At 51.8% G+C, this 12425-nt stretch overlaps 1 protein-coding gene across 1 annotated transcript in view; it reads right to left on the bottom strand.

The window, feature by feature from the left end:
• Positions 1-10214, bottom strand: part of PLA2G4E (phospholipase A2 group IVE) — a 48478-nt gene extending 38264 nt beyond the window's left edge. Inside the window, exons 1-2 of the mRNA XM_061158242.1 lie at positions 10119-10214; positions 2934-3006 (exon numbers count right to left, since the gene is read on the bottom strand). Coding sequence (XP_061014225.1) covers positions 2934-3006; positions 10119-10214 — 169 coding nt within the window. The remainder of the gene's footprint in view (positions 1-2933; positions 3007-10118) is intronic.
• Between the last annotated feature and the right edge of the window lie 2211 nt (positions 10215-12425).

Below are 12425 nucleotides of genomic sequence, written 5' to 3'. Positions count from 1 at the left end.
GGGGAGGGAGGATGGTGGAGGGAGGCTGCCAAGCCCAGATGACAAGCTGCGGCATCATGAGCTGACTCTAAGGTAGTGGCAATTAAGAGTGCTTAAGCAAGGATGACCCAATTCTGAAAACTTTGGGGAATTTCCTAAGCACACATTGGTTCTAACCTTTGTTCCTCATGAAGTGAAAAAGGGCTTGGTTGTCGGAATGACATATCTCTTTTTCCGGAATGTGGGTGGCCAAGATGACTTAACCATCTCTACTGATATCAAGAACATTATCTTCCTTAGAGACACCCACCTCCCACCTCTTGGGCAGCTGGTTTGAATTTTAATTTATTGTCCCGAGAGGAATAAAAACTCTGGACAGCTGCAAGATTTCCAGGCCAATTCTCTTGCAGCCCTGACCCAGCTCCTTGATGAGGGATCCACCCCCGAATCTCATCCCTTTGGGGCTCCTGGAAATCTTAGAAACTTAGGCGCCTCTTACAGGACTGAACCAGAGAGGAGCTCATTTTTTATCTAAGCCAGGAGAAATGATTTGGGGCGAAGGTGACCCAGGACCTGCAAGATGTCAGGATAGTCTCAACCCAGGCGAGGCAGAAACAGAACCCAGCCCATGACAACTGTGAAACCAGATACAGCGTGACCTGGGCTGACACCCCCAGACACCATGACTGCCCCCAATTCTGTTCCTCAGGGAAATGAGGAAAACACAGACATGTTCCAAAGGGGACCAGCTACCCCCAAAGGGCAGCCTGTGTACCAGAGGCATGTGTGGGAAGAGAGAGAGGAGGTGGTGGGCCAGACCTTAGTCCGTGTCTCTGGCTGCCTGCTCCCTACCTCACCTCCACCCCTGGGGCCCGCAGGTGATGGGTGTAACAGGAAGGGCCCTGGATGGTGGGAGGGTCTGAGAGCACAGGTATAGGCCTGCCCAAGAGTGTGAGGCCCACATGACACGCAGGGCGGGGACAGAGCCACCTCAAGAGGAGCCAAGGCAGGTGAGGCCACTGCAGGCATGTGAAAGTTGTGACTTGTCCCCAAGGGGTGTGGGGTGAGGTGTCTGATGACCCACCCTGGCGTGGAAATGAAGGCAAGAGGCAACCAGGCTCCAGATCCAGGGGACATTTCCGGCTCCTCACATCACTTACTGGTGGCCTGGGAGGCCCCAAGAAGCCCAAGAAGTCCCTGGCCCCCTGGCTGACCTGGGAATGGAGCCATGCTGGCTGCAATTGATGACATGGGCTCTGGACACTCACCCTGCCAGGGACGGGGTCTGAATCCTGCCTGGTCCCTTTGTTCTCTCCCGGGATGTAGGGCCCTCCCTTCCCCACCTCCGCACTCATCCTGGCATTGCAGTGTTGCGGCGACAGCTTTGCAGCAGGCTGTCAGCCTTTCCCCAACACTCCTATGCCATCTGCACAGAAGCCCTCGGGAGGTCATACAGTCCCTGCCTCAAGGACTAGGGTGCCATTAGATTCTCATCCATCCTCTGAATAGCCCGGGCTCCTTCTCCTGGCTTGTCCTTCCTACCCCTCAGCAGGCCAGACCTGGGATCAAACACTGATTCTGCTTTAGGCAGTTAATCCTCATATACAAATGGGTCCCACAGCACTGCCCTCAGGTTGGGGAGGATGAGTGGCATCTGGCACCAGGCAGGCCCCCAGCAAGTGCTGGGGGTGAAACGCAGGAGGAGCCTTCCCCCAGATTGGGCTCCCAGACCTCTGGATGCTCACAGCTTGTCCCCTCAGACCTCAGGCTCTCGAAGCAGCCTTCCTTAGCTACTCCCAGGTTTCAGTGTCCTTTAAATCCTGTGGTGACAAGATCAGAATGCCATCTTCTATTAAAGAAAGTGAGAGTGTTAGGTGCTCAGTCATGTTCCACTTCTGCAGCCCCATGGACTGGTAGCCTGCCAGGCTCCTCTGTCCTTGGAATTCTCCAGTCAAGAACACTGGAATGGGTAGCCATTCCCTTCTTGAGGGGATCTCCCTGACCCAGGGGTCAAACCCAGGTCTGTTGCACTGCAGGTGGATTCTTTACCGTCTGAGCCCCCAGGGAAGCCCGCCACCCTCTATTTCCGCTCCATGATTGCTTTGCATATAGATGCCTCCCCTCGTGTCCGGCTCTCCCAGCACAGCCGAGCCCAAGGTGAGGGCAACATAAGGGAGCTTTGGGGAACCTGAAGCCCTTGGGCCATTCCTGTGTGGTTGCCAGTACGTGGGGACCCCCTCAGTCAAGGGCCCTGACACAGAGCTTTCTCCTCCTTGAGGGCCAGGCTTCCTCCCTGGATGGTGGGGAGATGAGGGCAGCATAGGGAGGGGCTTCTGTTCTACCCACCCAGATGCCTACATTTCTTCCTGAAACCAGAGACTTCCCTGGGCCCCCGTGGCCTGGGAATGCAGCAGGGCCCAGGATGGAAGGGAAATTAAAGTAGCAAGAAGACCCTGCACAAAGAGCCCTGGCGAGTCAACCACATCCCCGGGCTGAACTGCAGAACTGGGGCCCCTGGCATGCACTGTCGGGCCCATTTGGGATCCAGGTCCTGAGAAGAGCACTGGGGCTGACTGGCTCCATGGTCCCCAAGGGCCTCCCCTTCCCTTCCATCCCAACAGCCCCTACACCCATGCCCAGGGTGGGGGAAGCTGACTCCTGGAAGGGTCCCAGGGAGGGGAAAGTGGGGAGGAGACAGTGAGGTGGATAGCTGAGCGAGGACTGCAGGAACTGCTTGTGCCAAGGATGCAGCTACAGGGAGGGGCCTGGAAAAATGATACAAACCTCAAAGTCTGAAATACAACTTGAATACAGAACACACAGAGATACACATATGCACACACACACACACACACACACACAGAGCGACCCCTGACCATTTCCCCTCTAGGCCTGTCTCCATCCTGGCCCCAGAAGTAGAGAGGAGGAAGGGAAGAAGGAGGGGGTAGACTCACCCACGTCGGCCTGTCGGACGTTCTTCATGCGGATGACCCTCACTGTCAGCAGGTGGCATGGAGACAGCCCCTCCTGTGGAAGGAGAGCACACGGGACTCACTCTTCATGCAGTGGTGGCAGGTGGCCTTGGCGGAGAGAGCAGGTCAATCTGGCACAGGCTCCCACTGCCCAGACTCCAGTAACCTCTCCCCTCGGACCATCTGCAGTCTGGAGAACGCTTCTGGTCCCCAGGGAGTCCAAGGCTCTGGAGGTGAGGGGCCTTGTCCTCGGTCCTCTGAGCCAACACACCCCAGAGGAAGGACAGTTTCACGCCTCTTCTTTCCTTGTCTTTCCTATTTGGATCTTGGAGTTGGAAGCCCTTTTCCTGAGCATTTTACCAAGTCTTAGAGGAGTCTTTTTTCTTTTTTTTAACTGGAGGATAATTACAATCTTGTGATGATTTTTGCCACATATCAACATGAACCATCCCTAGGTATACATATGTCCCCTCCCTCTTAAACCTCCTTCCCCATCCCATCCTTCTGGGTTGTGATGAAGTACCGCCTTTGGGTTCCCTATGTCATATGGCAAATTCCTACCGGCTATCTATTTTACATACAGTAATGTATATGTTCCAATGCTACTCTCTCAAATCATCCCACTCTCTGCTTCCCTCACTGTGTCCGAAAGTCTGTCCATGTCTGCGTTACACGAGTCTTTTTACTGTCAACTTACAGCCCGTGCCCATGGCAGACACCATCAGACTCCTCCAACCCACCCAATGATGTTTATAAAGGCCTCTGAACTGGAACCCTTTACACTCTGAGTCACCCACTCCATGTTACAAGAGTCACCTTCTACTCTTTTGAGAAAATGCAATTCTTCCCTGTTTAAAATAATATTAGGGTTTAGGGGAAACCATGAGAGTGTGAAGAAAAAAAAGAGTCCCCAAAATGCCAATACTCAGAGAAGATCACTATGTATAAATACTTTTATTTTAAACTCAGACTGTCCACAGTAGTTCATCTACCTTGGCTATTGTCAGATAATATTTGTAATATAATCTACTGAACACGTACTCTAATAGGGGCAGGGTGGGTACAGCAGGAGACTTTGATCTTGGCCGGTGAGACGTCCCCCTTAGTTGGCCTTGCAGGGGTCCCTGGGCAGAGAGTGCAGTGCAGGCTGATCATGGCCTTCTCCCCAGGGCCCTCCAGCCTCAGGCCGGTGGGTGATCTGGGGGCTGGGGACAGTCAGGTTCAGTCCTTAAAGCAGCAGCAAACCTCTCCCTGATCCCCCCCTCCAAGCCCTAATGGTGGTAGCTCTCTCCATCGGTCACAGTCCAGGGGACCTGCCTTCATTTGGGTGTGCTGAGGAGCCAGAGGCCCAGCTGGGTCCTGGGTGCCTGGCTCCCTGAGTGATGTCACCTGGATGGTGTCTGGGGACCTGGCCCTGGGAGGGCCACCAGCTGAGATCTGCCTCCTCAATTGAGCCTTGCACTGTGGGAGGACCTAGCCTGGGCGCTGGACAAATGCTCCCAAGCAGGGTAACTGGCCTGCCTAGGGAGCTTCCACCTCTTAGCAGAGTCCGGACCTCAGAGAGGAAAAGATGAGCCTTGAGACCTTGCCCTTTCTTGTCAGGATGGAGGATAATATTTGTTTTTAACACCAAAAACATTTTGTACTGGGGTATAGCCAATAGGATAACATTTGGTTTGGTGGAGATTTACAGGAACACTGTGACCTGACCATGACCTGACCTCAAGAACAAAGGCACATATATACAATGGAATATTACTCGGCCATGAAAAAAGAATGAAATTGTGCCATTTGCAGAGATGTGGATGGACCTAGAAACTGTCATACAGAGTGAAGTCAGAAAGAAAAAACAAATATCATATATTTATGCATATATATAGAATCTAGAAAATGGTACAGATTTTGGTCTCTATTTTGCAAAGCAGAAATAGAGACACAGACGTAGAGAACAAATGTACGGACACCAAGGAGGGCAGAGGGGGTGGGATGAATTTGGAAATTGGGGTTGACATATATACCCTACTAGGTTTAAAACAGATAACTGATGAGAACCTACTGTGAGCACAGGGAACTCTACTCACTGCTCTGTGGTGACCTAACTGGGAAGGAAATCCAAAAAAGAGGGGAGATATACGAACAGCTGACTCACTTTTCTGCATGGCAGAGACTAACAGCATTGAAACACAAGTAAGCCCCAATTTAAAAAGAGGATCCGACACTAAAAAGTTTGCAACAACTAACCACTCTCCTTCCTCATCTTTCCTAGGAAAGGGCTTTGCTGAAAGCTTTTGGGGAGCTCAGGAGTTTTTAAGGCATGACCCATCTCCTTGCACGGCCCTGCAACAAACCTTTCTCTGTTCCAGACTCCAGCATTTTGGTTTTGTTTGGCCTCACATCAGGTGCACATTCATGCATCAGGTACACAGATTTGCATTTGGTAACATTACTATTTTCCAGACACTTCTCTTACAGTTTCTAATTTCATAAAACCTTTATAATAGCAGTATTGCTGTCTTTTTAAAAATTAAATAATTGACATATAACATTGCATGAGTTTGAGGTATACAACATAATGTATTTGATGATATATGTGTTTAGAATTGTCATATGGTTACCACAAGAAGTTTAGTTATCCATCATCACAGGTAATTAAAATTTTTTTTCTTGTCATGAGAACTGCTATTTTGATGTCTGTCCTTCCAGCCTCTACTGAGGCTTAATTTGTTCTTTTTTTCTTTTTATTTTTTAATTGAAGGATAACTGCTTTATGGAATTGTGTTGGTTTCTGCCAAACATCAACATGAATCAGCCATAGATATACATATGTCCCCGTCCTCTCTCTCTCTCTCTCTCTTTTTGATATGGACCATTTTTAAAGACTTTTATTGAATTTGTTACAATGTTGTTTCTGTTTTGTGTTTTGGTTTTTTGACCAGGAGGCACGGGGGGATTTTAGCTCCCTGACCAAGGATCGAGCCTGCACCGCTTGCACTGGAAGGCAAAATCCTAACCACTGGACCACTAGGGAATTTCCTGAGGCTTTATTCTAACCAAGAACAATAGGACAATGACTGGGAAGGCTGTTGCTTGGTCCCTGAGATCCACATATAAGTCAGCTTTAGGGCCTTTTCCTCCTCTTTCCCCAAAAGCTGCCTCAAAGTTTGAACAAAGCCATACTGACAGTCACATACAGGTCTGAGGATTCTTTTTGTGAGATTAACTCTGAAACACTGAATATTTTCGTGTCAATCCCTTGCTCTAATGGGATTGCCTTTTGAGCTTTGTCACTTGGACCAAAGGCTGCACATAGCACTTCTTTTCTGGTTCTGGAAATAAGACTGTGCCTTTGGGCAGACCCCTTCCAGGCACGCGGGTCCTCACGTGGGCAGAGCATGCGTCCTGGTCTGATCTGGAGAGGAGGCGGGAGTCAGCTTTCATCCAGGAGAGCAGCTCCGGTAAAGCCTGACCCACTTCTTCAGAGCACAGTTAGAAGACTCCAAGCCAAGGCCTCGGCCCAGGCAGGGGTCACTCCCCACGTCTCTGAACCCAGGAGCCCGGTCCTCTCAGCCACTACAGCCCTTTTCCTGCCTCCAGGAGGGGCTGTCCTTGGCCCTGCCCAGCTCCCTTGTGTCTTCCCTGGGAGGGAATGAGCATCCACAGCTTCCTGTAGGACCTCACTCGGGGTCTCCCTGCCTTCCAGGAAAAGCTGTCTGCTGTCATCTAACCCTGTACCTTCCGACGAAGTTGACCATTTCTTCTACTCTAATTCAGCACCGCTAATCCTTACAGCACCCCAAAAGCAGTTATTATTAGCCTCGCTTTACAGATGAAGATTCTGAGCCTAAGTCCTTTGTTTCAGGCACTCAGCTCGAATCAAAGGAAATTGAGTTTGCATCCAGTTCTGATTTTTGTGTGTGTGTGTGTGTGATGTGGACCACTGCTGTTTTATATTTTGGCTTTTTGGCTATGAGGCATGTGGGATCTGAGCTTCCCAACCAGAGACTGAAGCCATGTCCCTTGCATTGGAAGGCGAAGTTAAAACTTCCAATGAGCTTTGTCACTGGTGGACCACTGGACCACCAGGGAAGTCCCCTAGCTCTAATTCTTAAGCCTGTGTTCATAACTACGATTATATTGTCGCCTTAAACTTGAAAGTGACCCTCGACAAACATGAAGACAGATGCTGCTTGCCCCAATCTTCTCTGAAAGTCTGTTTTCCTCGCAGGTTTTTTGTCTCACCTTGAGTTATCCCAAAGCCCCCAAATAACCCCCACACACTGGCAGTCCTTCTACTTTCAGTATTCTTCTGACACATTCCATCATCTCTCCCTTTATCAAACAACCAGAGCATGTCAGAACTGTAAGAGCTCTTAAGAGAAGTTCCCATTTTCTAGCAGCCACAGAGGGCTGCTTTGTGGTCTGGAGCCTCAGCTTACACCTTTAGCCCAGGAATTTTCAGGAGACTCCCAGTTGCAAAGTACCCTGCAAAGCACTCATCCATCTGCCAGCAGGGAGACAGAGCCTTGAGGGTGTGAGAGAGAGCCCAGAGGGGCCGTGCTGGGAGGAAGGCAGCGGGAACATGGGACTCAGGTCTTAGGGCCAGATGATTCCAGGAATTAAGTCTATGAAAAATGACCTTCTGGGATTAAAGTGAGTGTACATATTTTGCTCCTGATATAATTAGCTCAATTGGAGTGATGCTAGGCATAGGCAAAACTTCATGGTCCCAGAGCTAATGAAACACACTAGAAAGATGTGATAGATCAAAGGATAGTGTCTGTGACTATGGGAACTAGAAACGGGTGGGTTTATGGAACCCAAGTGTATGGGGTGGCTTATGGGATCCGGGTAAGAACTTCAGGGGCTTGGACAAGCTCATCCCTCTGATAGGATGTGCTAGCTGGGTATCAGAGTGAACGTTTAACAGCAGATTTGGCCAAGCACCAGCTAGTCTGCAGCCCAGGATCAGGGATGGATGGTAATCCTCCAGCTCATGAGGGCACTGGAGGGTCCAGGGACAAGGACCACAGAGCACTCAGGAGGTTGGAGCTCAAGGCAGGGACGATTTGGCAACCAGTGGAGAAGTGTATTTAGAGACTTTAACAACCAGGACTGCTGTGTAGGGATGGGGAGGCGGGGACGGGACTGGATGGCAGGTTTCTGGGACACCATGGCTCAGGCTGTAGGCACACCTGGCTCCAGCCTCCTCCTGGCCTTGGTCCTTGGGGTTGGTTTTGCCAGGACTCTATTTCTCCTGAAACCTCCTTAAGGACAGGGGCATCTTGCCAGTTCATGTGGAAAAAACCTTGACTCTCAGGATTGATTATTTTGCAATCCAATATTACCCCTTCCCAGCCCCTTACTTTATAGACAGGGCTTTGGTGGGGAGGTTGGGAACACAATTCATTACCCTTCTCTCGTGTGCCAGGCTCTGCTCCACCTGGGGGCACTGTATCTGTTCTCATCTAGGGCCCCTGCCCCAACGAGACTCTGAGGAAGGCACTACTCTTCCTCTTTGCAGAGAAGAAGACCAAGGTCAAAGAGCTTGCATCTCAAACCGGGTCATACAGCCCAGAAGGGGCGGGGCCAGGACTCAGGTGTAGATGTACTTGGCTGCAGGGCAGGGCCCATTCCCCCCACTTGGAGGCTGGCCCTCACTGCGAATTAACCAACTCAGTTAATAGCTTGCTCCAGGTCATGCACTAGAGTAGTTAACAGCAGAGGCAGGAGTAAAATCCTCAGCTCCCATTTGGGGGCTATCCTAACACCCCAGAAAACTAGCTGTCACCACACATTAGAAGAATATTTAGTTACAGGTTGGCTCCCAGGGTCTGGCTCCCAGGTAGGGGTGAGAGTTGGGAGGAGGGTATGACAACCATATTTCAGAAGTAGTAAGGATCAAGCCTACCCTAACCAACCAGCCCACGAGGTCTGGGTGCTAATGAGGGAAGACAGCTCCCTGGAAGCCTGTGGGAGCTCCCCTCTGCAGGGCTTCTCAGGTCAGGGCTGGCTGGTGATGCCACCTCCTTGCTGGAGAGCTGGTTGTATCCATCAGTTTCCTGCAACACTTGTGTCATAGTTCAGAACAGCCTGGTGGTAGCTTCCAGGAGGCAAGGACCCTCCCTAAAAGGAGAGCATGTGGATGGGGACTCTATGGGCCCCTAGAATGTTTCCCTGCTAGTCTGAGCAGCTCCCCAGACCACGTTCCTTTTTATCACTCAGACTAGGTGAGGAGTTAGGGCAAGAAGTCCTAGCTCTGAGTTATGGACCCCCCAGGACCTGAGAGGGAAGAGTGCAGCTCTCTGTCCTTTCTGTGGAGGTTTCTCCTCACTCAAGCTCCTGGAGGCTCAATGAGACAACGGAGACAGGAGCACGTGTGGACTAGAGGTTCTTTGAGCACCCCAGGGGCTGTATAGAAACAGCCCAGAAGGTGACATCCATCCTGGACCGGTCACCGGGGCACTGGGCACCACACAGCCTGGAACTTCCCTCCTGGGATCCTTGGAGACTGAGCAGGGTCTCCACCTCCCACCCCAAGACAAAACACTTCCAGGGCATCGTTCATCTTGTTCCATGATCTAGTGTGGGCCGGGGGAAGGTCAACAGGAAGATGCCACTGCTGACAGTGCTTGCCATGGCATGCTGGTAGCAAACTGGGAGTCTGAGATGAGGTGGGAAAGCCCAGACAGAACTGGTCCAGAGCCCTGGAGGTTTGACCCATGAACCTGGGGTCTCCCTGAGAGCTGTTACATGGACCCAGGGGTCTCGACCACAAAACTAGGAGGGGCACTTCATGGCCAGTGGGAACAGGTCGACAATGGCTCTGGTCTTCACCTGACACCACACCACACACTCATGGCAGGCAGTTCAGCAGGTCCACAGGGTGAAAGCCTGCTCGCTGCTAGGAGTGGCCAAATGTGACCCATCCCCGGCAATGCTGAGCACTTCCTGGGTGCTGCTGGCCCCAGGACAGCCCTGAGTCACTCCCATGCATCTTGTCAAGTTTGTGGGTATCTGAAGCTGGGCCAGACTGTGTCCCCAGTGCCAAGCAGGGGCTGCCCTAGCCAAGGTGCTCCGTGTCTCTGGAGTCTGCCGTGACCCCAGCCCTCTCTGAGTGTGTCTCCTGCCCTCGGCTCCTGGCCCACCCACCCAGCCCTTTTCCCTCACCTCCAAGGCACAGGTGGCCGCGGGCCTGTCCCCGTCCTCTTGGCATGAGTCTGGCGGGTAGTGGGAGACCCAGACGGGCATCTGCTTCTGGAGCATCATGTGGCTCTGTAGCTGGCTGGTGAGATGGGGAATTTATACTCTGACTCAGAGCTCCGCCCTCCAAAGGATTCTCGGCAGTGGCTGGATTGCTCTGGGAGGGGCTCAAGTTGGTAGACGGGTTGAGTCCTGGACCCAGGCCTCTTCGTGTCAAGGGACCCTCAGGGCTTCAGATCCTGAAAATGCAGGGACTGGTAGGGTCAACAGTCTGCTGCCCCCAGGAGAACAATCAGGCTGTCCAGTGGGCCAGGGAGTGGCAGGAAGAGGCTGATGGACCCTGCGGACCCCAGGATTAGCCCAGCCGCGATTGGGGGATGCTCTGTCTCTGCAGCTTGTGAGGGTCCTGGCTCAGAGTTGCCGTCTGGGGGATGTGTCCTCTCTCCTAACTCTACTTAGTCCCATGGCTCAGTACCTCAGAAGCTGTGGGCAGGGACCTCAGGAGAGGCAGGGACTGTGACCAGGACTCCAAAGTTAGAGGATGAGGAAAAGAAAGTAACTGCTCTAATCCTTGGTGATGAGCAGTTAAGGGCAAGTGCTCCCTGCCCTCCCTCACGGGAGGCCAGCGGAGGGAGGGAGAGCCCAGCCCCTGTCTGGGCTCAGGGCAGCTTCAAGGATGCTCCCACCCCACCCGGCTGATCCTTATCTCTGTCCTGGTGGTTGGCTTACTTGGGGGACCTGTGAGGTGGCTTCGCTTGCTCGGCTGCCCAGCTGGGTACACTGGGAGTTTCCTGCCTGAGCTATCGCCTAGGGCCCCACAACCGGCTTTTCTGGCTCATGGATTAAAGTGATTGTATGAAACTCAGGGTGAATCTGAATGCAGGGCTGACTAGACTCCAATGCAGAGAGGGAACCTGGTTGGTGGTATCTGTGGAGCCTTTTCCTGTGCAGGAGGTGGACGTCCCCTCCCTGCTCCTCTCTGCCTGCCAGGCCCTCCAGAGGGGGATGGCGCCTTAGCTTGGACCCCTCCCAGCTTGCATCCTTGTCTGTTTTTGCCATCCCCCTCTGCCGAGGACACAAACTCACCATTCACACCCCTTGGTGAACTCTTGCTTTTTAGTCGTTAGGTCATGTCCAACTCTTTTGTGACCCTATGGACTATTCCCTATCAGATTCCTCTGCCCATGGGATTCTCCAGGTAAGAATACTTGAGTGGGTTGCCATGCCCTTCTCCAGGGATATCTTCCCAACCCAGGGATCGAACATGCGGCTCCTGCATTGGTGGGTGGATTTTTACCACCGAGCCACCAGACAAGTCCTTGGTAGATTCTACTATATTAGATTTAGTTCACAACATTTATTGAGCACCTACTGCATACACACTACTAAGAGAGGAAATCCCAGGCTTGAAGCTGCTGACAGTCCAGCCAGGGAGCCCAATGCTTTCAACCCCTCAGAAGTTCAGACCTCTGAATCTGTTATGCTAAAAGGGGGTATCCTAGAAGGAGTAGTATAAACCCTTTCCATTTGTAAACATCTGTGGTTTACAGAGCACAGAAGCTGGAAAATGAGTGTCAGCTGGGAAGGGAAAGACTGGGTGTGAGATGGCTTCATGGAGGAGGTGGCACCTGTTGAGTCTTGGAGGATGGACAGGATTGCAATAGCTAATGATAGGTGAGAAAGACATGCTGGGAGAAGGAACAGCATGAGGAGGAGGAGGAGGGAGGCCAGAAATCAGGGTAAGCTCAGGAATGTATGTGGTCTGGTATCAGAGTAGTGAGCTGTGTGGGAGGAGGTATAGGGGGTGAGTGGGATATGAAGGGTGGTGGGGGTTGGGCAGAGAGAAAGGAGGCTCTGTGGAGGAACAATCTGGAAAGATATATTAGGGCCCCATAGCTGTGACCTTTAAAATCTGTCCTTTAAGTTTGAACTTATTCTCTAGGTAATGGGGAGCCATAATGGTTTTTGAGCAAGAGAGTGACGTGATCAGAGCTGAACTTTGGGAAAGCAATGCTGATTGATGTTGTGGACTATCCAGCCCACAGCACTGCAGTGTCCTGAACTTGATAAAGTGAGGGTTGTGGTGACGGAAGGGCGACTTTTCCTCTTGAGGAGTCCATGTGCTGCCCATTCCCTCCACCAACCCCTTTACCATCAAACAGGCCCAGGGCAAGCCCCAGACTCCTAAGCATTCCTCAATGTCCAGAACTTGAAGGAGCCTAGCCACCACTCCCCTTGCCCTCCCCCAACTCCATCCAGCCTAGGCAGTATATG

The sequence above is a fragment of the Dama dama genome, chromosome 12, assembly GCF_033118175.1.
Source record: "Dama dama isolate Ldn47 chromosome 12, ASM3311817v1, whole genome shotgun sequence".
NCBI lineage: Eukaryota > Metazoa > Chordata > Mammalia > Artiodactyla > Cervidae > Dama > Dama dama.
This window is presented reverse-complemented; position numbering and strand designations above follow the sequence as displayed.